Raw genomic sequence first — 25,219 nt, 5'->3', positions numbered from 1 at the left:
GTCCGGAACACCTCACCAGGGAGGCGTCCAGAAGGCATCCTAAACAGATGCCCAAGCCACCTCAACTGGCTCCTCTCGACGTGGAGAAGCAGCGGCTCTACTCTGAGTCCCTCCCGGATGATCGAGCTTCTCACCCTGTCTCTAAGGGAGAGCCCAGACACCCTGCGGAGAAAACTCATTTTGGCCGCTTGTATCCGAGATCTCATTCTTTCGGTCAAAACCCAAAGCTCGTGACCATAGATGAGGGTGGGAACGTAGATCGATCGGTAAATTGAGAGCTTCGCCTTTTGACTCAGCTCTCTCTTCACCATGACAGACCTGTACAGCGCCCGCTTCACTGCAGACGCTGCACCTATCCGCCTATCGATTTCACGCTCCATTTTTCCCTCATTCGGGAACAAGACCCCAAGATACTTGAACTCCTCCACTTGGGGTAGGACCTCCTCCCTGACCCGGAGAGGGCATTCTACCCTTTTCCGGCTCAAGACCATGGCCTCGGATTTGGAGGAACTGATCTTCATCCCGGCCGCGTCGCATTCGGCTGCGAACCGCTCCAGCGAAAGCTGTAGATCACGATCTGATGAAGCCAATAAGACCACATCATCTGCAAAAAGCAGAGATACTAAGGCCACCAAAACGGATCCCCTCAACACCTTGGCTGCGCCTAGAATTATTAATTAAATTAATCATTAATTAATTAAAACATATATATATATATATATATATATATATATAAAAAAAATTTTTTACCTGCCACAAATTCACTGGCAGCTGCCACACTTCAGTGGCACCTGCCGCTAATTAACTGGCAGCTGCCATGCTGCTGTGGCACCTGCCGCTAATTTACTGGCAGCTGCCATGCTGCTGTGGCATCAGCTCCTACTTTACTGGCAGCTGCCAGGGATTTACTGGCATTTTGTGGTTTTGATGATCTGCTCTGCTCACAGTAACGACTTCAGCTTCCTTTATTACGACCACGTCTTCTGGATTACGTCTCTCATGTTTGGCTACGGACTTCTGACTACTCATGTGTGACCCTCGCCTGTTTCTCTGGACCTGCCGTTTGGATCTCCCTCCCAACTGGTCAACGCTCAGCTATGCTTCCAAGCCTACTCACCTTTGCCAACGGTGGCATCATGCAAACCAACTCTTCCAAGGAACACCTCCTTTACCTGCCAGTAAAGGTTGGTGTTTGTCAACAGAATTGTCAGATCACAGCCACTGAACTCCTGTTCACTAACTTTCCTGTCTCTTCAGATTGTGCTGGCCTAAGGACTCAGACCTTTACCAGAAGCAGTTTATTAATAAAACTTTTAAACCTTCCTGTTGTCTGTGATGTGGTTCTAATGCCTAAACCCGGTTATTGACAGCTGACAGGGCTTTTGTGACAGATGACATGTCTTCTGTGGCACCTGACAGTGATTTTATGGCACATGACACAACTTCTGTTCTATTTTTTGTATGTCAATGTCAGTTTTTGCCCAAATGGTTAATTGTTTCATAATTTATTTAAAATCATACATTGGTTATTAAACGGTGTAAGATCTGTAATATTTTGACTGTATTTACATGAGATGGTGACAATTCCAGAGTGACATGATGTTCCACAGCTTGGTGCCATAAAGGTGCACAGGATTCCAGAAAGTGCTAGACCAGCAGCCCCAGGAGCTGCATGTTTTTGTTGAAGTCAATGCCAATTTTGTGGAAAACCTTGTCATACTTGTTAGAAATTGCATGTTGATCAGTTTTAAATGAAGATGTTAATATTATTATGTAATAAGATCTTTCATATATATATTTTTTTTCCAAGATGGCGCCGGTGTGTAGGGCTGCTCGTCTCTCGCTCTCTGCTTGTATTGTATTTTTGTTATTTTTACATTGGTTGATGCAGTGTGCCGAGTCATATTTTCAATATGATCGTCGGGCACTTTTGGAGCTCCGTACATTTGCTGAAATTCCTGCGGAGTTTTGGTACAGCGGTCAGCACTCTCCTCCACCGGTCCTGTCTGAGATTCCTGCGTTCCTTCTGCGTGACCCTGGCCTTTCTCCATGGAGGAAACGTCGCAGACGTCGTGGGAAGCGTGCAAGGATTTTGGTGAAACTGAGGCAAAGTGTGGATTATTCTATCAGGACTCGCTCTGGATCTGATCATCTCCTCTCTGACCCGTGGTGCTCCCGGGGTCCGGCTGCTGGCCAGCTGCCCGCACGCTCAGTCCATGTAAACACCTGGAGTTGTTTACCTGTGCGCCGCACCAGCAGACCTGGAGGAGCTGTTCTTCCTAACCTGCGCCCGCTGCCGCGCGCTTCTCCTTCCACGGCTGTGTCTGCGTTGGACCCTATCAGGATGTGTTTAATCAATGCAAGGTCTGTTTCCAACAAGACGTTTATCCTCAATGACTTTTTTAAAGATCAGGAGTTGGATTTTCTGTTCGTCACGGAATCTTGGATTTCTGATGGTGAGTCCAGCGCCTTGGTGGAATTACTACCCCCGGACTGTCTGTGTTTCAATGCCCCGCGACCATCAGGTCGGCGTGGGGGGGAGAGGTGGGGGGTGTGTGTTATTAACAGTTTTTAAAGAAAACTTGGCCTATAAACAGTTGTCCATCCTGGTGTCCCACGCCAGCTTTGAGCTAAGCGTCTTTGAACTCGGACACTGTCCTACGTTTCTGTGTGCACTCGTCTATCGCCCACCTCGTTCTAAGGACTTCATAAATGAATTCTCTGACCTGTTGGCTGATATCACACAGAGATACACTCACTTTTTGTTTATTGGTGACTTTAATTTGCATGTGTGTTGTCAGGAGAAGCCCTTAGTGAAGGACTTTCTAGATTTATTGGACTCTTTTGATTTAACTCAGCAGGTAAACGGTCCCACCCAAGAACACGGTCACACGCTGGACCTCGTTTTAACACGGGATGTCTCTGTTTCTAATTTGAAAATCGGTGACAATGTTTTTTCAGATCACATGCCTGTATTGTTTGACTTCACCCCCCCTTGTCCTACTGCTAAGACGTGCATTCCTGCACGTACGCGTTCCATTAACCGTTTCACTGCTGCTCGTTTTAATGAAGGTTTTAACTCTGAGAGGATCGAACAGCCCTCGGTGTCTCCTACCACTGAGGAGCTAACCTCTCAGTTCAACTCTGCCTGTTTAAATGTTCTGGACCGTGTTGCTCCCCTTAAAACCAGAAAAACGAAACTTAGATCTGAGCCTTGGCTGAATGACGTCACTCGAGCCGTTAGGCGGCAGTGTCGCAGAGCTGAACGAAGGTGGAGGAAGGACAGGCTGCATGTTTCTTTTCAAATGTTAAGGGAGAGTTGGCGTCACTATCAGAAAACTGTTAAAGCTGCCAAATGTAAATTCTTCTCTGATTTAATTGTCTTTAACTCCCACAACCCCCAAAGTTCTTTTCTCCACCCTGAACTCAGTTCTACACCTCAGTGAGCCTTCACCTCTGGAAGCCTCAACTGAGCTGTGTGAAAACTTCCTCCATTTCTTTTTAGAAAAAGTGGCAAACACCCGGGCACTCATTTCTCCACCAGCTCATGATCTGTCCATCCCATCTCAGTGTATGGCTGTGTTTGACCACTTTGAGCCCATCTCTTTGTCTTCTCTGGAGCAGGTAATGTGCAGCATGAATCCATCTGGTTCCCCCTTTGATGTGGTCCCCCCTCGACTACTAAAGGAAGTTTTTCCTACCCTGGGTCCTTTTATTCTTGCTATTCTGAATAGCAGTTTATCCTCAGGTGTGGTGCCAAAGACTTTTAAACATGCTGCTGTCCAGCCCCTCCTGAAAAAACCTAACCTTGACCCCTCAGTCATGTCCAACTTCCGGCCTGTCTCCAGACTCCCATTCACCTCTAAACTACTGGAAAAAATTGTTGAGTCTCAGTTGAAACAGTTTTTGGGGGATCACGCTATCCTAGAGTTATTCCAATCTGGCTTCAAATCTCTCCATAGCACTGAAACTGCTCTACTGAAGGTTTTTAATGACATTTTCATATCCACAGACGCAAGTGATTCTGTGCTGCTTGTTCTGTTGGACCTTACATCTGCTTTTGACACCATCGACCACAAGATCCTCATTTCTAGACTGGAGCAGTGGGTGGGCATCACAGGGTCAGCCCTTAAATGGTTTGGGTCCTACCTCTCTGACAGAACCTTCTGTGTCAATATCAAAGATTTTAGTTCGGCATCGACAGCGCTCCAGTGGGGGGTACCGCAGGGGTCCATCCTCGGTCCCCTTCTTTTTTCTTTATACCTGCTGCCACTAGGTGCTATTTTCCGCAAACACAACATACCCTTTCACTTTTACGCCGATGATTGCCAAATTTACTTCCCCCTGAGGCACAGAGGCACGCGCTCTATTCAGCCTCTTCTTGACTGCCTGGCTGACATCCAGGACTGGATGGCTTTAAACTTCTTAAGCTTCAATGAGAAGAAGTCTGAAGTCATGCTGTTCCATCCCAGTGGCTCACTCATGAACCATGACATTGACCTTTTCTCTCTAGCCCTGCTAGAGAAACAAAAGGTCACTAATCTGGGGGTGATAATGGACCCGTCCTTAAAACTCAACAGTCACGTAAACATGATGGTCAAATCCTGTTTTTTTCAGCTGAGACAGCTGTCTAAGCTGAAGCCTATACTCTCCAAAAAGAACCTTGAGACAGTGATCCACGCCTTTATAACATCTAGGCTTGATTACTGCAATTCACTTCTGTTTGGAATCAGTCAGTCCTCCATTTCACGTCTTCAACTGGTCCAAAATGCTGCAGCCCGATTTTTAACTGGTACAGGCTATAGAGAGCACATCACACCAGTTTTGGCCTCCCTGCACTGGCTACCCATTCACCTTCGGATCCAATTCAAAATTCTCATGTATGTTTTTAAATCACTGAACAGTTCCGCTCCATCCTATCTCACTGATCTTCTGCAGCCATATGTCCCACCGCGCTCTCTGAGGTCAGCAGACCAGATGCTTCTCTCAGTCCCAGAAACCCGTCGTAAGCTCAGAGGTGACAGGGCTTTCTCTGTTGCAGGTCCACGACTGTGGAATGAGTTGCCACTGAGTGTCCGGCAGGCTCCCACACTCTCAGTCTTTAAGTCTCGCTTGAAGACCCGCTTCTATTCTCTTGCCTTTAACACGGCCATTTTAGTTAGCTTCTGCTTCTATTTGTATCTGTATTTTTATTTTATGTTTTCCTGTCCGATGTGCATGTTTGTTTTCTTTTGTACAGCACTTTGGTTGGCCTTGTTGCTGTTTTAAGTGCTCTATAAATAAATTGGTATGGTATGGTATGGTATATAACATGACTGTATTTATTTCATGGAAAAAAATTGTCCTACAATTGTATATGTCCTGTCAGGTGAGCCATTACACAGAAAGCTTGATTACAGAGCATGAATGGTTAGTGTGAATTACTGAAAATTCATTAAACATGCTATTTCAAGTTTATTTGTATACCACATTTCAGCAACAAGGCATTACAAATTGCTTTACATAATAAGAACATCGTACAGTCACCAATGATGAAACAAGCAATAAACATTACATTTTGTCAAATGTCATAATTAAAATAATCGATACACATCAGATATGTTGATCATTGTCTCATTTGCTACTAATCAAAGGCAGCTCTGATCAGGTTGGGTTTTAGCCTTGATTTCAGGTAATTATTTTTTAACAGTAACTAAATATATTTAAAGTTTTTTAGTGGCTACAACAAAAATCTTTGTCCACTTGAAAATGCCCCCCTAAAACCAATTGAAGCCTTCTGTAAAATCCATATTTACTCACCTTGTGATTTTACTAAAGTAGGATTGAATAAAAAACTGCTTAATTTCGAAGTCTACCATTTCATTAAGCAATACTAATGTTTTTCCAAGTTATTTTTTTGGTAGAAGATAATTTTCATACAACCGGTAAGTATTTACATATCTTGCCTAAGCCTACCTGGCAACCCAACGTGTCACGGTCTTCACATAAAACCGACTGATGACTATGTCATAACTTTTTTGTCGTTGTGTTTGGACACTTACGGTGAGAACGGACTACTTTTGATCCTGATACCTTGGTATGTATCTTTAGTATCTTTTGCAACAGTTTGCATGATGCTGTCATTTTACACTACAAGAGTATTATGTCACAATATGCGCTAGTTGTAGGCTAACGCAAATGATTTCATACATCCGGGATAAAAAAAATTCAGCTTTATGTAAATTTTGTAGCTAAGTACCATGTAAATATATTTATTCTACGTTGATGCTATTGTTTTTGATAATCCAATTAAAATCATACTTTCTGTTGTTGAAATTGCTTAAACTGATAAGCACTCGCAATGGCATTTGTAATGGGACATTTAAGTTGAGAATTAAACCCAGGATATGTCACAGGAACAGAGTAATTTCAGAAGACAAATGTACAGTTATTATCTAGCCCACTGCATTGTGTTTATGTGATTATGAATTAAAATGCATGTTTCTGTTTGGTCTAAAACGATAAAAAGTCTTTAATTACTTAAAATTTTGTGTTAGGATAAATTACTTACACAACCTACAGACAGTAAATTCGTTTTTTATTGTTGTTTTATGATGTGCGTAGGGTCTTCACTGTTTTGCAGACTCCTATTCATTTTGGAAAATGGACGGTAAGATGGGATATATGTACGATTTTTATGGAGTACATTGATTTTTATTATCAACATAAATAAAATAGTAACACACAAAACTTAAAGTGATACTACATTTGGGATGATTAATGCACATGTTCATCTTTCTTATAAATTCATGTTTTATTTGGATGTATCTGTTTCTTCAGCACAGCTTCACATTGTTTGTCCGACGTCGCTTCATTTTTGACCTGTGCCGCCTCTTGGTGCATCTTTTGTGTAAAAAAGAGCTTGGAAACCCTGGCCACCTTAAAAAACATCACCTTAAAGAAGCAATTTATTTTTCGGACAACAATCAAGGTATTATTTAAATAATTTGCATTTAAGGCCCATATATGATTACATTGCTGTCATTATGCAATTCCTTTTTAAATAACCTTTATCTTTTGTGAAGAGAAATTTGTCGTCGCCTGCTTCTGTAAGGACGGTAAACAAGCATCTAGGAGCCACTACCATTGCCCAAAGTGCGAATCTACTGTAATCACAAGATCTATAAACTTCAAAAAGCATTTACATGCCATACATGGTAGGTAGTCTTTATGCAGACACGAATATTGATCTTCATGTTTAGTCAGTCAAGGCTTCTTTGTCATTCGCACCACATGTACATTTGGTGGAACGAAAAAGTGTACCCAGTATCCCAACATTAAACATCATGAAGCATTACACTTATTAAAATTGATTTCAAACATTTAAAGTACTCACCAAAAACACTTGATTAAATTACATAGGTATTTGAGTGTATTTGGTTTTTACAGTGGTTAAATGACACAGGTAAATAACATTGCATTGACACAGCTTTTATAATGTAAAAGTTAAAATAATCTCTTAATGTGGATTAAATAGCCAATGTGTACTATTTACAGGTAACGGTAGTCACATAATAACCACACAAATCTTTATTATTTTCTGCAGGGAAGCAAACTATTGACAGACTGCCATGCTGAGGCAGAATGGTGCCAAAAGCAGAAATTTGATGGTCGAGTAACACTTCCTACTGATTATGACGACCAAGAAGAAGAGGAAGCTCTCCTGGCCCTCAAGTGCTGGACTGAGGACATGGATGAAAGTTCTCCAGCAGAACAATTCAATTTGGTATTCCAAAATAAGGATGATTATGAAAAGTTCTGCTGCGAAATTGCTGGTAACAGGAAAATGAAGGTTTTTGCCAGATTTGTGTAGACTTTAGAAATAAAAACATTGCAACCAAAATAACTGGATGTCTTCATTGCTGGGGCCTATTTTCATCTGAGATAGAGGTAAGGAAGGAGACGGACAGAAATCGGCTTAGTTTTATAGAGTGCAATTATTATTACTATTATCCGGTGGCACCATCTGGCATCCTGTGGCACCATGTCAGCCCCTGTTCTGTGGCACCCACATGGCCAGGGGCTTTCAGACTTTTCATTTTCTGAGTAAAAAGTTACATGAACTATCAATGCTGTGTAATAATCCAGCTGTTGAATTAGTTTCCTTAGAACTAGTGGTAGCTGCCACTGAAACAGTGGCAACTAGTGGCAGCTTTAATTACCTCTGACATCTTCCATCAAGTCATTTTAAATATTAAAGGTATTACACGGTTAATTAACAAATAACATCCTAATTTCAAAAATGATAATTTACAAACGGGCTATATAACTAGCACGTTTTCCACAAACCTGCATCAGCAAAACCCCAAAATGGGTATCAGCCCTGGCAGCTCTGCCACACTCTGGCTACCTAGTGTCTGCTTTAGTGGCTCCTACTATTGTGACAGGTGCCACTCAAGCTGGTATTAGCCAGTAAATTTACTGGCAGCTGCCATGCTGCTGTGGCAAGGCAGCTGCCGCTGGTTTACTGGCAACTGCCAGTTAACTAGCGGCAGCTGCCACAGCATGTAATAATAATGATAATCTATCAGTAAAAGAAACCATGTCATCTGTCAGTAAATCTGTCAGCTTCCAGTAATTCCATGGCAGATGCCACAAAAAAAAAAAAAAAATTGCGGCAGGTAAAAATAATAAAAATTACAATTTTTTTTGTAATTATGGCATGTAAAAAAAAAATTTTGCGGCAGGGAAAAAAAAGTATATATATTTTTTTAATTATGGCAGGTAAAAAAATAAATAATAATAATAATAAATAATACATAGCGTATATATATATATATTTTTTTTTTTGTAATTATGGCAGGTAAAAAAAGAATAATAATTTATAATAAAATAAAAATAATAAATTAATAATAAAAAATGCAGCAGGATAAAAGAAATAAATGTAGAGAAGCTGTCTCATCTGTCACTAAAAGAGAAACAATGTCATCTGTCATTAAATTCCCTGGCGGCTGCCATAAAGTAGCGACAGGTTCCACAGCAGCGTGGCAGCTGCAGCGATTTCAGTGGCAGTTGTCGCGATTTCAGTGGCAGCTGCCACTGAAGCCGGATGCAGCGTGACACCTGCCACCGGAAGTGCCACTAAGACTGCCACTGCCGCAATTTGTGCTCGCTGTCTCTCCGGTTAGCTCTCTAAGCCACGTCTTTTCTTACCTTGATAGCTGTGAATATTTTCTTCATGGAAGAACTTTTGTCCTTTCATATTTATTGGTTCGAGAATTTGCCGCTGCGATTTCCTCCTCAGCAGCAAAAGAAAAGGTTGCAAATTAAGCAAAGATGTTGAAAAGAGAGACATTTCTCCTTCGTGCAAAGACTCGCAAAACAGAAAGTGTCGGTTTCCGGTTGTCGTGAAAAAGACGTCGCAAAAAAGTCTTCTTGTTGCAGATACAATAAATAATCCGAGCTAGGAATGCGCAATATAAACGGTATACAGTAGAAACGATAGAAATTTAGCCTACGATAGAGATCTGTCTTCTACCGGCTAACCGCAGTAATGCTGTGTCTGATGTAAAATCAGAGTTGTCAGATTTAATCGTTACTTTTTTTTAGTTGAAAACTGTGCGCAAGTGGTGTTCAAGTGTAAAATCAGAGCAGTCAGATTTAATCATTACTTTTTTTGAGTTGAAAATTGTGCAAAGAGGTGTTAAAGTTTTTCTTCGAGGGCTAAGTAGCGAAGCTACAAGCTAACTACAGCCGGCTTGCCGTAGTGTTGCCGTATTCTGACGCATGCGCAAAATGCTGCGTTCCGTCAAGTTTTTTTTTTTTCCCATCGAAAATTAAAGTCTATCGATCTATCGATAGGCGGATAGGTGCAGCGTCTGCAGTGAAGCGGGCGCTGTACAGGTCTGTCGTGGTGAAGAGAGAGCTGAGTCAAAAGGCGAAGCTCTAAATTTACCGATAGATCTATGTTCCCACCCTCATCTATGGTCACGAGCTTTGGGTTGTGACAGAAAGAATGAGATCTTGGATACAAGCGGCCGAAATGAGTTTTCTCCGCAGGGTGTCTGGGCTCTCCCTTAGAGACAGGGTGAGAAGCTCGATCATCCGGGAAGGACTCAAAGTAGAGCCGCTGCTTCTCCATGTCGAGAGGAGCCAGTTGAGGTGGCTTGGGCGTCTGTTTAGGATGCCTTCTGGACTCCTCCCTGGTGAGGTGTTCCGGACACGTCCCACCGGAAGGAGGCCCAGAGGAAGACCCAGGACACGCTGGAGGGCCTATGTTTCTCGGCTGGCCTGGGAACGCCTTGGGATTCCCCCGGAAGAGCTGGCCCAAGTGGCTGGGGAGAGGGAAGTCTGGGCCTCCCTACTTAGGCTGCTACCCCCGCGACCCAACCCCGGATAAGCGGAAGAAAATGGATGGATGGATGGATGGAAAGTTAAAGTAAGCGTTGGTCAGCTTTAGAGAAACCTGCTCTCTGATCTGTGAAAATAACGCTGTGTTGTGTGATTTTACTGCGAGACCCTCTGGTCAAAGCCACAGACTCGTTTTGTGTCAGCTCTCCATTAAAGCAGATGGAGGCGCCCACTAGAGGGTTGGAGGATGAAGTGTTTCAGTGTAAAATGCTGCTCTGTTCCAGTTCATTTCTTACGTAAGACTGGAAACGTTGGTTACATACTGTAACCCCAGATTCTATGAGTATAGGTGTAGCCCTTTAAGAGCTGTCGCTTAGTGGGTTTATCCCGTCATGCAAAGCATCGCACTGAAAAAATGTAGTCCACGCCCACCTGTTGTGTGGGCCCCACCCGGTCCGCATAAGTTACGTTAAGAGCAGGTAATCAGCTCCCAAATAGCTTTTTCTCTCTTTTGCTTTACTGGATCCACGCGCAGACAAGCAAACCATCTCTGGAGGCGTTGCATGTGGAGTAAGCCCAGCGGAACCACTGTGTGAGCTGACGACATCATTCCTAATAGCTTCATGACGGAAATAGCTGTTACTATCCTGCCAGTTCTTACGTGGCGGAGCTGGACTCTTAGCGTGTCGATTCTCGTCAGTGATAAACGAGCCCTCATGGTGATCGAGTTTAGCTCCACTCCCAGATAAACAATCGTCTGGGCCGGGAGAATCGAGCTTTTTCCAATTTATGGCGAAGCCCAGATTTAGCAGGTGTGACGTCAGCACCTGAGTCTGCGCCACTGCTTTCTGTCTGGAGCGTGACAGCAGCCGCAGGTCGTCTAGGTAAAACAAAACTCTCATCCCTGCTCTGTGTAATGGTTTCAGGGCCGTCTCCACACACTCTGAGAACGTACGAGGCGCAAGTTGATGGGGCCCTCCAACAAAAAGCCTTCTGCAGCTCCTCAGAGAGGGGGGGGGAGTGACGAGCCAGGTGGAACTCTGGAAAACCTCGGCCTCCAGGCTGCGATGTGAGACCGGCAGACAGCAGAAGAGGCGCATAGGTTGAGGATGACATCAGCTGCCTTGCAGAGGGAGCTCTACGTCTCCTCCAGCCTCTTGAAACGCTGGACATCAGGAGCGTAACGTATTGTTCGCTGCGGCCACCTGGATCGCACACTGGTGAGCTTGGTTGGAGAGTGACATCACCGTCTGGTCATGCTTACCCGGAGGCTCAGGACGCTAGTCCAACCTGGACATCTTTGCTCCGAAAGCCTCCGCCAGGCTCGGATCCAGGGGGGCACCAAGGGAATTTCCGCTCGGTGAAACCCCTCCACTCTGGTGATGGGTGCAAATGTGGGAACGGCTGTGACCTCATTCCAGCAGGACGTCACTGCTGGGAAAATGAGGCCAGATGGGATCAGGACGGCGAGCCGGGGTGGAGCCCAGAAACCTTCCCACTAGATCATCCGATCTGGACGGGGGAAGGAGAGGGACGGATAAAAGTCCCTTCATGTCAGCCGCCTCCTGGATTATGTCGGGCAGCTCCATAGGAGGACACCGACGGCTGGGAGCGGTGTGGCCACCGATGCAAAAAAGCTCCGGGGGTGGGGGGTGAGCATTCGCTCAGCCCCCCTCGTTCCAACACTACGCTCTCCGGGAGGGAGCGAGCAGTGGGGGCTGCTGCTGACGTCGCCTGTCCCGGAGGAGCCATCAGAGTCGGCGATAAAAGGAAAATTACAAGATGGCGTCGTCCAGCATGTAGCGACCCGCCACTGAGAAATATTCCTCGGTGCTTACTTTGAAACAAGACTGCTCGTCTGCTTCTCCTCAGGGAGGAAAACTCACCGGGGCGGCAGGAGGTTGGCGTGGCGGGGTCACAGACAGCCTTAACAAAATGTTGAGCTGGTCAAGTTGAACAACTTCCCTTCTTCGTTCTTCTGACAGTGCCATTAGCTTGCTGAAGAAAAAGCCAATTACCCGCTCTTAGCGTAACTATACGGACCCGGTGGGGCCCACACAACAGGTGGGCGTGGACAAAATTTTTTCAGTGCGATGCTTTGCATGACGGGATAAAACCACTAAGCGACAGCTCTTAAAGGGCGAAGCCTATATGAAATAGAACTGTTAAGAGTTAACATATTTTTTTGTTTAAAACATATGGCTAAAACTACATTTGATATATTTTGCACTGTTTTGCACTACAAGAAAAAAGCCTAATACTTGAATTGTCCATCCATCCATCCATTTTCTTTACCCGCTTATTCCATTTTGGGTCACGGGGGTCGCTGGTGCCCATGTCCAGCAATCACTGTGCGAGGGGCGGGGTACACCCTGGACGGGTCGCAAGTCCATCACAGGGCCACATAGAGACAAACGAGACAAACAACCATTCACCCTCTCACTCACACCTAAGGACAATTTAGAGTTACCAATCAGCCTAACATGCATGTTTTTGGACTGTGGGAGGAAACCGGAGTACCCGGAGAAAACCCACGCATGCATGGAGAGAACATGCAAACTCCACCCAGAAAGGCCCCTGGACCGGGGTTTGAACCAAGGACCTGCTCACTGAGAGGCAGCAGCTCTACCAGTTGCACCACCATGCTGCCTACTTGAATTGTTTATTTTTTAAAAACTCTCTGGACCTAGTAGTGGAATTTTCTTAATTCAAAATATATGATGGCAAAAGGACGCCGCCCTATGCTTTTTTTCATTCCTATTGCAAGTTTTATATCAAAAACATATTGCGATATACAAACCGGATTCCAAAAAAGTTGGGACACTAAACAAATTGTGAATAAAAACTGAATGCAATGATGTGGAGGTGCCAACATCTAATATTTTATTCAGAAGAGAACACAAATCACAGATCAAAAGTTTAAACTGAGAGAATGTATCATTTTAAGGGAAAAATCTGTCGTTTCCAAATTTCATGGCGTCAACAAATCCCAAAAAAGTTGGGACAAGTCCATTTTTACCACTGTTTTGCATCCCCCCCTTCTTCTTACAACACTCAACAGACGTCTGGGGACAGAGGAGACCAATTTCTCAAGTTTTAAGTTTAGTCTTGATAACTTGGGCTATCCTTGTCCTCTCTGGTCCGGATGACATGGTGTCCCAGTGTTCCATAAAGAACTTCAAATCGTGACTCATCTGACCACAGAACAGTCTTCCAATTTGCCACACCATTTTAAATGACCCCTGGCCCAGTGCAAATGTCTGAGCTTGTGGAGCTTGCTTAGAAATGGCTTCCTCTTTGCACTGTAGGTTCAGCTGGCAATGGCGGATGGCATGGTGGATTGTGTTCACTGACAATGCTTTCTGTTAGTATTCCTGAGCCCATTCTGTTATTTCCTTGACAGTGGCATTCCTGTTTGAGGTGCAGTGACATTGAAGGGCCCAGAGATCACGAGCATCCAGTTTTACGGCCTTGACCCTTACTCACAGCCATTGTTCCAGATTCTCTGAATCCTTTGATGTTATGCACGGTTGATAACTTAAAAGTCTTTGCTATTTTACGCTGGGTAACACCATTCCGGTATTGCTGCACTATCTTTCTATGCAACAATGGTGGAATTGATGATCCTCTTACCATCTTGGCTTCTGAGAGACACTGACACTCCGAGAAGCTCTTTTTTTATACCCAATCATGTTGTCAATTGACCTAATTAGTGTTAATTGGTCTTCCAGCTGTTCGTTATATACTCAATTTCCTTTTTTCAGCCACTTATTGCTACTTGTCCCAACTTTTTTGGTATTTGTTGACACTGTGAAATTTTGAATCAACATTTTTCCTTTAAAATGTTACATTTACTCAGATTAAACTTTTGATCTGTCATCTATGTTATATTACGAATAAAATATTGATAATAGCCATCTCCACATCATTGCATTCAGTTTTTTTTCACAATTTGTTTAGTGTCCCAACTTCTTTGGAATCCGGTTTAGATATCGTTATCACCACCCTTCACAATACATATTGTGATATGAATTTTATGCCATATCACACATTCCTAATCCGAACTGCCGCGCTAAAAATCATGTTAAAAATACGAGTTGGACTGACCTGACATTGCAGATTATAAGATAAAAAGGTTAAAATGCCTTCATTTTTTCGCCAAAATGCTACATAAATCTGACGTTTTGACTAGTCAAATTATTCTAGACATCTTGAACGTCATTCTGACAAGTCAAAATGTTAATTCAAGATATCTTGAATAGAAAAGCCGTCTACATGAAAAAAATATTCAAGATACCTTTAATACATTTTGAGATATCTTAATAAAAGGAATTTTGACTAGTCATAAGTACAGTTCTAGATATATTTAAGTTAGTTTTGCCTAGTTATTTGCCATCAAGATATCTGCAATTTAATTTGCACTAGTCAAATCTTTATATCTAAAAATACATTTAAGATATCTTGAATGACGTAATTTAAGATATCTTTAATTGTAATTATGACTAGTCAGAACTAAAAGAAAGATATCTTGAATGCAAATGACTAGTCAAAATTCTGTTTAAGATATCTTGAATTGAAGCCTCCATACAACTCAATGGTAAATCTGACGTAATTTTCACTAGTCAGAATGTAATTATAGAGATATCTCTAAGTATTTTGACTAGTCAAAATAAAATTAAAGATATTTTATAACTAATAAGTAATATGTCTAGTCATAAATCAGTTTCAGATATCTGGAACGTAAGCGTGGTGAATCAGAGTTTTTGTTAAAAGGGCTTGTCATACAGCAGAGGCCGTTTTCAAAGGAAATTAAGTAAATTTTACAAATGACCGACGCAGAGAAGACTGTTCGACCCAAGTCCTCTAAAGTGTGGGAGCTCTTCACAAAGATAAAAACTGAGAAACACACAGCTTTGAAAATTGACAACACGACACTGGAGAACCACGGAGATAAACGTAAACATGTCGGCGTCACGAGCAGCAGCAGATACAACTAGTCTCACTCCCAACTCGTGTGTTGCAGGCGAGTCTCTACAATATAAAACATTGTTCTGTTTCCAGGTGAGAAAACGTAACGTCAGTCTCTCTGTAGATGAAGCTGCTGCTTGTTTGTTGATTAATGACAGTGATAGAGAACATCAATCAACCTTTATTTAGACAGGTAAATCCCATTGAGCCTCGAGGACTCATTTACAAGAGAGACCTGATTTCAACAAAGAAAGATGACAATGGACAACAGCAACAATAAACAATTATAAAAAGTCATACTGCAGGTTTTTTTTTTTTTTACAAATAGGATGGCTAAAAGGAAAAGGTAACAAAACAAAAAACTGCTAGATTCTAAGGCGAATGTAGAAAACTAATAACAGGAACATGTCTGCATTGGTCCCTGCCAGGAGTCCAACAGATTCTTAAAGTCACTTAGAGAGGTCACAAGAGCTTCAAATCTTTTTGTAAGATATTCCAGGAAACGGGAGCAGAACATGTGTGTTACTTTTGTGATTTAATGTGATTTATAAAGAAATCTAATTCAAAGATAATTTAATGATTAAGCTTCAACTTTTAATTTGCTGGCAAAGTCTGAAGACACTGCAGGTATGGCAGAATAAATTGCATTTAAACAGGAATTAAAGTAATTTATTACATCTACTCAAATGTGTGTAATTAAGTATTTTATATACGTGTGTGTTTAATTGCTCTTTGAGCTACTTTTGCCTGAACCCAACACTGTAAGTGAAACAAGTCATTTCTTGAGTTGCTGTAAATTATGCTATAATACATATTTACTCTCATTCCAGAAAACAACAGCCTTCATGATGGGACAGACATCATGGACACCACAGCAAGCAGCTGTCTTCACTGAAATCATCTCTAAATGAGCATCACTGACACGAGGCCTCTGTCGATGGTTGAAGACGAAGGCTTCACTACAATGATCCACACTTTTAATCCAGGTTACACTCTTCCCTCAAGGAAACATTTTACAAAGTAGACTACATATTGTGCAGGTATAAAGCATACATTTGCATATATATTTTTGTGTACATTTATTTTTTTTTAGCTATTTGACTAACTTTTATTTTTTATTATTGAATATTTTACTAACAGAATAGTCAAATAGCAACCTGTTTTTTGTGCGAATTGCTATGTCAGTCAAATGTTCAATTTTGGAATGAAGGGATGGAAATTAAAACGGGTTCTTTTGTCGATTCATCGGGAATTTTTTATATATTTTTTAATTATTGAAATAATCGTTAGTTGCAGCCCTACAGTCATCTTAAATCAGGTTGACCCAAACAATTATCCGATGTATAAGAACATCCAGTGATAATTTCTGAGCTTGATTAAAGTTCATTGAAATATTTATGAAATGAACAGAGACAGTGATAAGAGTTAAATAATCACAGAACAGCTTCACCTTTAAGAGACATCTTTATTAAAATGGCCTGAAACTCTATAAATGGATAAAAAAAAAAAGCAGAAAAACAGAATAGCCCTCAACTGTTTCACTAAGATTCCTTTAACTTCTGGTTCTTGTAGCAGAGGTCAGAATGTACCTGCTGTGTGAACCATAATCTTCTTTTCTCAAAATGAACCGAGCTTTTCCTGTTGAATTTCCACCCAAAGTGAACTTAACCACCACAGAAATTAAAACAATAAATGTTCACAGACTACTTTAGAAACATTTAGTGGCACAGATTAATAAGATGTAGAGAAACTGCCACTTACTTACAGAGACCAAATTTGAACGTGCAAATGAAATATTCCAACAGACCGGCGAGACAGCAGACTACAAGTTTTAATCCTCAGGAAGACCTGAGAGTGTGAAGGCATCGGACAGAAAAACAGCAGGAATAAAACAATTCATTTACACATGGGAGTCTCCTCCTGTATCAGTACTCATCTGGAGCCTCCATCTTGTAGCCGTTTTCTCCGGAGCCATAGCCGTCCGCTGACGGGACAGACTGCTGGTCCGTCATTCCGTCCTGGCTGTATTCCTCCATTTGTGTCGATGCATCGTTGTCCTCATTGCCCACCTCGACCTGGGGACCCACATCCTCCCGTGTGGAACCGTGGCGCTCCTCTTTCCGCTCCCCCCTGTCTCTCTCTCCACGCTCCCTTTTGTGCTCTCTGTCTCGGTCTCTGTCCCCCCTACGCCTGTCTCTGTCCCTGTGGCTGCGCCGTCTGTCCCTATCCTTCTCTCTGTCCCGTTCTCGGCGCTCCTCCGTGCCCTCGGCCACTTCTCCTTCCTGCTCCCCCATGACTCGCTCCCCACCCTCAGGGATGCCGTCTACCTGGCCCACCTCATCCCCATCTACCCCTTTGCCCCTCTCCCTGTCTCTTTTGCGATCCCGGCTCCTGCTTCGTCTCTTCCTGTCTCGACTTCTCTCCCTACTCTTATTGTCTCCTGGCCCCGCCACCCCACGTTCTCTCTCTCGCTCACGACGACGGCTACTGGTGCTGACCTCTTCTCCTGCGCCGCCCTGCCTGTCCCTTTCCCTCTCTCGCTCCCGGGAGTGTCTGCGCCTTTCACGGGACCGAGTCCGCCGACGTTCTCTGTCCTTGTCCCGATCACGTTCCCGACTTCGTTCCATCCGGTCTCCACGGTCACTAAGCAGTCAGAACGAAGTGATTAGAACCACCACAGTGTCATTTTACATCAACATCTATTCTGAAAAGAATTACTTACGCCCCCAGAGAGCGGTCATCGTAACGGGATGCATCATCTCGACCAGAGTGCTTGATGTTAACATCAGCTCCACCTCTCCTGGTACCGCCTAAGCCACCGCCTGAAAAAAAAAAAAAAAACACACACACACGTAAAAACAGGTACAGTAATGGTAAATGTAGAGTCAGACGTAAAATGTGCCTTTAAAAGCTGTTTTGTGTCAGGCTGATAGAAGCTGCACCAGAACATCTTTAAATAACTAAGACAAACTAGCAAAGCTTTTCTTTCCAGCTGGAAAATTCCAATATCCAAAAAAGGTTTGGTGTCCTCTTCCATATTATGACAAGAAATTCTCATTAGCATACTAAACACTTTGTGGCAGTGGGCGATCAAAGTTTAACAAAAGCTGAAGCTGACCTAGCCTGCGAGGACGCCATCCTTTGACAGTGCGTCCTCTTTCTACATCCACCAAGACCCTCCGTCCATCAATCTTCTTCCCGTCTGCGTGCTTGTAGGCAGCTGTAGAAGAGGCGAGAGAGGGACAAGAGACATGAGATGCAAGATCATCATCATCAATGTGGGCAAGGGAGAAGAAAAAAGGAAAGAAAGGAAACGGTGTATTATTATACTGACCAGGAGCAGATGAAGCCGAGATGGCTGCTCTCTGGGCAAAAGCCGAAGGATAACAGGAGTAGACTTCCTTCCACCCGATGAGTGATTCATACGTTACACTTTCAACTTCACTTAAATATCCAGGAACCTTTTTTTTTCCTTCTACATTTACTGAGACTTGTTTAAAAGTGCGTATCGTAGCTAGTATTAAGAGTTTGTCAAAATGGATCTTAAAATATATCTTTACTGCTCGACAAGCAGAAGAGAAAAAGTCAATTAAGTGGAAGTGGAACTTACAAACTCAGACTTCAGTTAGTCTGACAATTGGTTAAAATCAGACCTGTTTTCAACTTAATGTAAATTGACCAACTTCGAGTCACTGCAGTTTTCAGCAATTTATGTTTCAGGATATATTCTAATGCACATATTACTTCTACATGCACTTTTTTTTTTTTAATATACTATACAACCATGATTCCCAACTGTGGTCCTTGAGGAACACCATCCTGCATGTTTCAGATGTTTCTCTGCTCCAGCACGCCTGATTTAATGACTTCAAGTTCTGCAGAAGTCTGTTTATCAACCCGTTCATTCAAATCAGGTGAGCCAAAGCAGGGAAACAAGTAAAACATACAGGATGGAGTTCCTCAAGGACCACAACTGGGAACCACTGCTATACAACTCTGTAGAAAAGATGACAAAAAAGAGCTGTACATCTAAAATGAAGCTCCCACGTACTCGGGCGTACCGTGTGTACTCCGTGAGCCGCGAAACTGCACGCACTGTCCGCAGACTGTTGAGACTTCATACTCAAGCGTACACCCTGATCGGCTGCAGCCAGCTCCACAGGCAAGGGGCGTTTACTTTTGGGACAAATTAAGGTTGCCGATTGGTCATTTGCTGACACACCTACTGGAGTGATTGACAGGTCACAAAAAAACACCCCCCCCCCCCCCAAAAAAAAAGAGCCCAGGAGCAGTGGTAGCAGTGTTCTGCGTTTATGTTGTCGATAAAAAGTTCTAAAAAAAAAAAACAACCAAACAACAACATACAAAAAAAACAGGAAGCGCTGGTCCTGCAGCCTACACATCAGATCAGCCCACCAGGAAAATACCCTCCCACAGCCACGCTGGACCTGATTTTAATTCTTGGGACAAATTCCTTCATTCCTCACAATTTCAGTCATGGCGTCAACGGACGAGGAGGAAGAGATCACTTGCCTCTTGGGAAAAAACTAAAGAAAAGGACATTTAAACCAGATCAGGGATGAAGAAAGGGAATTTAATTCATGGGAATTTCATACATTGGTGCCGCATACAAAACAGTCCGTCGCTGGGCAGTTTATTGTGCAACACCAAATACGCGCACGCAAAAATTGATCTTTGTGCAGACATGCCTTGTGAGCGTCCGCTTCGACTCTAATCTAGTACGCACGGACCTACGCGGACTGAAGTACACTCGAGTCTGTGGGAGCCTTAAGGCCTTGGACACATAGGCTTGAGTTTTATATCACCGTTAAAATGTTAAGATTCAGTTGGTGTGTTTTCTGGTCCCAAAAGTAATCTAGTTTACTGTAAAAGTTTTTATAAACCTAAAATAACAATTAAAATAAATAAATAAATAAATAAAAAACAGCAGCGTTCAACAGTAAACGGATTCAGAAAAAAAATCAAGTCTTTACTCTTTGTCTCGTTTTCATCCTTATAAGTATTCAGATGTTCCCACTTCACAATAAATTAATCATTAGTGTCATTCAGTTCATCTTTGCTGGACAGATTCATTGCCATCCTGACCAAAATTGCTTTGATGAAATGATGATTGCCAAAGATTTTCTTTTAAATTTGCATCAAACCCTGAAGTCAGAGGGTCTTACCATAATCCCTCAGTCACATGGCACACCTGACAATCTTACCATCAGCTCCAGAGTCTGTGCTAGTTACACAGAATTACCAATATCCTCTGCATCAAAGACATTTCACAACCACCAGGGGCCTTACCATCACCCCTCAACTTCTTGGGCTCACCAAATACAACCACCACCCACCCAATGATAGGGCCTTACCAAACCCCCAACAGTCCCACCAAAACTGACCTACTGACAAAACAAAAACAACAACAAAAAAAAAAAAAAAAAAAAAAAAATGAATAAAAACAGATCTGGACTAGCATTTTTCAGTTGACTTCTAACAACTTGATGAGATCGTGTTCCTGACACTGAGAAATCTTGATTGTCAAGTGGCCTGAAAGTTCACAGATTCAGTCAGTAACTTATTTACTGACATGCTGTGAGTTCTTAGGGTTTCAATATTCTGTGTGAATATTTAGCTTGCATTCATGAACCTATTTATAAAACTATAGTGGAGTGTGTGTCTACCTAGTAATGTAGTAAATAATGCATGAGCAGCCCATTCAGCTGAATTACCAAAGAATTCCCCTCATCTGCCTCTTCTATCAAAGCCAGCTTATAGTTTTATTGGTAAACGGTCTGTGGGTTGCTTTCAATTAACAACTCTCAGCAAGCTACCCCAAAACAGCAAACCGCATTATAAATGCATACATTAGAAGTTGATGTGTGATTTCCAATGACTGTCTCTTGCAATACATTTTCTACACTTGACCAGATAGCTGACCTAAACTTGTTTTACAAGTTGACACTAACAGACGTGGACCAACCAACTGTACACGTTTACAGTTAATAAACCTAATTAAAAACAGGTACATGTATCTACCTGCATTATTGAGCAAGCATCAGGACTAATTAAAACATTTTTGAATTTGCAGACAGAGTGAAGTGGCATGAATAAAACACTGAGCCTCGCAATGAGTATTACTTTGAAAATTTGTCTGGTATTTCTGGGGACGGTGTTGATTTGTCTTTCGATAAGTCCATGCCTTTGGACAAGACACTGTTTTTGGTCTTCTGGATACCTCTTCAGTCCTAATCAAATTGTCTTTTTGTTTTTGAACTGCGAATACTGTGGCCATTTGTAGTTCCTATAACTATGTTCATCCAGCATTTTAAGCTTCAGTGAAGGAGTCTTCTTGGCTCAGTAGAGACTTGAGTGACAATAGAATGTTACAATGTGAACGGTTCATATTTAAGCATTATTGACTGAGCTAAGTGAACACGTTCCAGCTCCTTCACCATTAAAAATGCTTTTAATGCAACAGTAGAAGCTACTTAACCGATGGTGTTGTCTGCAATGATGTGCACTCTAAACTTGTGCAGAACAAAAACTGATCTGCTGGATGAGTCTTTGCTTCTATATCTGTCTCTTCTGAACGCGAGTAGCACTGTTTTTTTTCATTCAACCTTTATTTAAACAGGTTAGTCCCATTGACCCACGAGGACTCATTTACAAGAGAGACCTGTTAAATTCTGCTTTAAAAATCCAACTAAAGTCCAACAACATTTCAGCTACAGTGTTGTGTAAATGTGGCATTCATAATTAAGATGGCTGCACAACCTGTCAGTTGGTAAACATAAAGGTCCTTTTAATCACTCCATGGTGTGGCAGTTCTTATGACCTTCAGTGAGACCTGAACTAAACAACAAAGTCCATGCTCAATAATCCAGGTATACAATCCAACATTTTTCAGTCAGGTCATCTGGACAGTTTTTTTTTTTTTTTTTTTTGTGCTGAAACGTTTCACCTTCCATCCGGAAGGCTTCATCAGTCAAGGAAATACACAACACAAAACTGATTCTTCCCGGATGGAAGGTGAAACATTTCAGCACACACACACACACACACACACACAAAAAAGAAACCGTCCAGATGACCTGACTGAAAAATGTTGGACCTGAACTAAAGTTTAAGAATATTAGGTCCTATCAAAAAATAAACCATTTATTTCTAGTGTAAAGATATACATCTAAAAAAAAATAAAATAAAATTTGAACCTTAAATCAGTAATTCAGTACTCTAGTCAGTTGAAGGTGTCTCATGCACACCAATCTTGTGGCTCCCATCTCAAACTCACACATTTACATCTTCTTTGTTGCAAAGCATGAACTCTCATTAATCCACGGTGGCTTAAACACAAGGGGCAGAATCACTGGGCAATATTTAAAAGACTAGTGGACGGGAGCGTTCAATGGTCAAAGCCTAAAACCCAGGTTGCAGTCAACTGATCAAAAACTCTTTAGGACCTGCAAGAAAACGCTTTACCCATTGAACGTAGTTCCACTTTCCTATGTAGGAGATGGAGGGTGGAAAGAAATCTTACCCATCATACAAACCCATTATACCAACCATATACTGAGCTGTGGTAGTAGGGTGTAGATGTATCATAACCATCATCATCTGCCAGCCAGCTTTGGCCAAAAGCCATCACAGATTGGCGGCTGCAGTGGCAATGAGAACAACACACAGTTAATATACTGTTTAGCCAGCCCCCCGCCCCCCAGTCCCCCCTTCAGTATAACTCCTGTTGTCGCTACATCATCATGATTCAGCAACTCTGGTCTTGAAGTGCTGATTGCACAAATATTGGGAAACATGTGAACCATGTAATACTAAATTTATGCTGCCACAGAACCTTAGTGGTAGTTGTGTACCAGACATAAGCCTGGCATTGAACATTAATGTATCATTAAACTGAAACTAGGCTTATAGAGCCCATACAGTTTGTCAGAAAAATCACACGAGCCTTGTTTATTCCTACTGTTCTTGTAAAGCAAGCTTGTTTTAGTTAGTTGTTTTTTGGGGTTTTTTGTACCGGTACTGTCAGTTTACCTTGCGGTTGCTGCAAAACAAGCTTCGTTAATTAATTAAGGTGTTGTACGGCAAGTTTATCATAACATAGCAAGTTTCTTTCTTTGGTTTATCACGATGTTATGAGATTTCTGATAATTCCACGACTTAGTCCAAATGCGTATCGACATCTAGAAGAGAAGATTATAAGCCAGAGCTGTTCAACTGGCAACTTGGGGGCCAAGTCAGGCCCACATGTGAGCTCAGTTTGGCCCACCAATCGGTTCATTTTCAAATAAAATTAGATTTTAAACTGTAAAACAAACTTACTTAATGACAATAACTGCTGGATGTCTGGCCCCTGAGCTTTTGGCTTTCAGCAACTGTGGCCCCCTGAGCAATTGAGTTCAATGGCCCTATTATAATAGGCACATTCACAAAACACTTCAAATTGGGACAGGAACAACTTCTGGCAGCCTCAGTGTAAATGAACCAAAGTGGCGAGGAGTTTGAAACCAATCCACCCCGATGTGTCTTTATTTCACAAAGCAAAGCAGCAATAGTGCCGAAACGGTCAACATGTGGGGGTACCCCAGGGCTCTATTCTTGGTCCTCTCCTGTTCTTACTTTATTTTCTGCCACTGGGTTCTATTTTCAGAAAGCATGGAGTGCAATTTCATTTGTATGCGGATGCCTGTCAAGTCTACTTCCCTTTGAGACATAATGGCTTCACTTGGTCTCTCCCAGACTGTCTTGATGACATTAGAGGATGGATGTAGGAATGTGCGATATATACGGTAGAAACAATAGAAATTTAGCCTACGATAGAGATCTGTCTTCTACCGGATAACCGCAGTAATGCTGTGTCTGATGTAAAATCAGAGTTGTCAGTTTAATCGTTACTTTTTTTGTTGTTGAAAACTGTGCGTAAGTGGTGTTAAAGTATTTTCTTCGAGAGCCAAGTAGCGAAGCTACAAGCTAACTACGGCCGGCTTGCCGTAGTGTTGCCGTATTCTGACGCATGAGCAAAACGCTGTGTCGAAAGTTTTTTTTTCATCGAAAGTTAAAGTAAGCAGTCAGCTTTAGAGAAATCTGCTCTCTGATCTGTGAAAAGAAGGCTGTGTTGTGTGATTTTACTGCGAGACCTTCTGGTCAAAGCCACAGTCATTTTGTGTCAGCTCTCCATTAAAGCAGAAGGAGTCGCCAACTAGAGGTTTGGAGGGTTGAGTGTTTCGGTGTAAAATGCTGCTCTGTTGCTGATTATTTCTTAAATGAGAAGACTGGAAACTGTAAAAGAGTTAACATGTTCTTTTGTTTAAAACATATGGCTAAAACTACATTTTATATATTTTGCACTGTTTTGCACTACAAGCAAGAAGCCTAATACTTGATTTGTTTATTATTTAAAAACTCTCTGGACCTAGTAGTGGAATTTTTTTAATTCAAAATATATGATAGCAAAAGGACACCCTATGCTTTTTAAAAAAATTCCTATTAAGTTTTATACCCAAAACATATTGCGATATACATCGTTATCGCCACCCTTCACAATACATATCGTGATATGAATTTTATGCCATATCGCACATTCCTAGATGGATGGCATTTAATTTTCTCCATTTTAACGAAAAAAAAGACTGAGGTTATGATCTTTAAATCCAGTGGTCCTAGCAGTTTCCCCACCTTTGAGTTTTCCTCTTTGGCCCCATATGAAAAATCCATTGTGACAAATTTAGGGGTGAAAATAGACCCTTGCCTGAAACTTGACTGCCATGTCAACAGCATGTTAAGTCCTCTTTCTTTCAGCTGAGGTGCCTGTCAAAAATTAAGCCCCTCCTTTTTAGGCACCACTTAGAGCAGTCCTTCTCAAATAGTTGGGCGTGCAATTGTGTGTGTGTGTGTTTTTTTTTGG

At 42.1% G+C, this 25,219-nt stretch overlaps 1 protein-coding gene across 1 annotated transcript in view; it reads right to left on the bottom strand.

The window, feature by feature from the left end:
• Positions 1-16,777: 16,777 nt before the first annotated feature.
• The window catches only part of snrnp70 (small nuclear ribonucleoprotein 70 (U1)), a gene marked incomplete in the record, with an annotated part of 80,928 nt that continues 72,486 nt past the window's right edge, over positions 16,778-25,219 (bottom strand). The window contains 3 exon segments of the mRNA XM_037688803.1: positions 16,778-17,940; positions 18,020-18,119; positions 18,416-18,517. Coding sequence (XP_037544731.1) covers positions 17,223-17,940; positions 18,020-18,119; positions 18,416-18,517 — 920 coding nt within the window.

The sequence above is a fragment of the Nematolebias whitei genome, chromosome 15 (assembly GCF_014905685.2).
Source record: "Nematolebias whitei isolate Nwh7 chromosome 15, NemWhi1, whole genome shotgun sequence".
Classification (NCBI taxonomy): domain Eukaryota; kingdom Metazoa; phylum Chordata; class Actinopteri; order Cyprinodontiformes; family Rivulidae; genus Nematolebias; species Nematolebias whitei.
The sequence above is the reverse complement of the archived record's forward strand: the minus strand, read 5'-3'. Positions and strand labels throughout refer to the sequence as shown.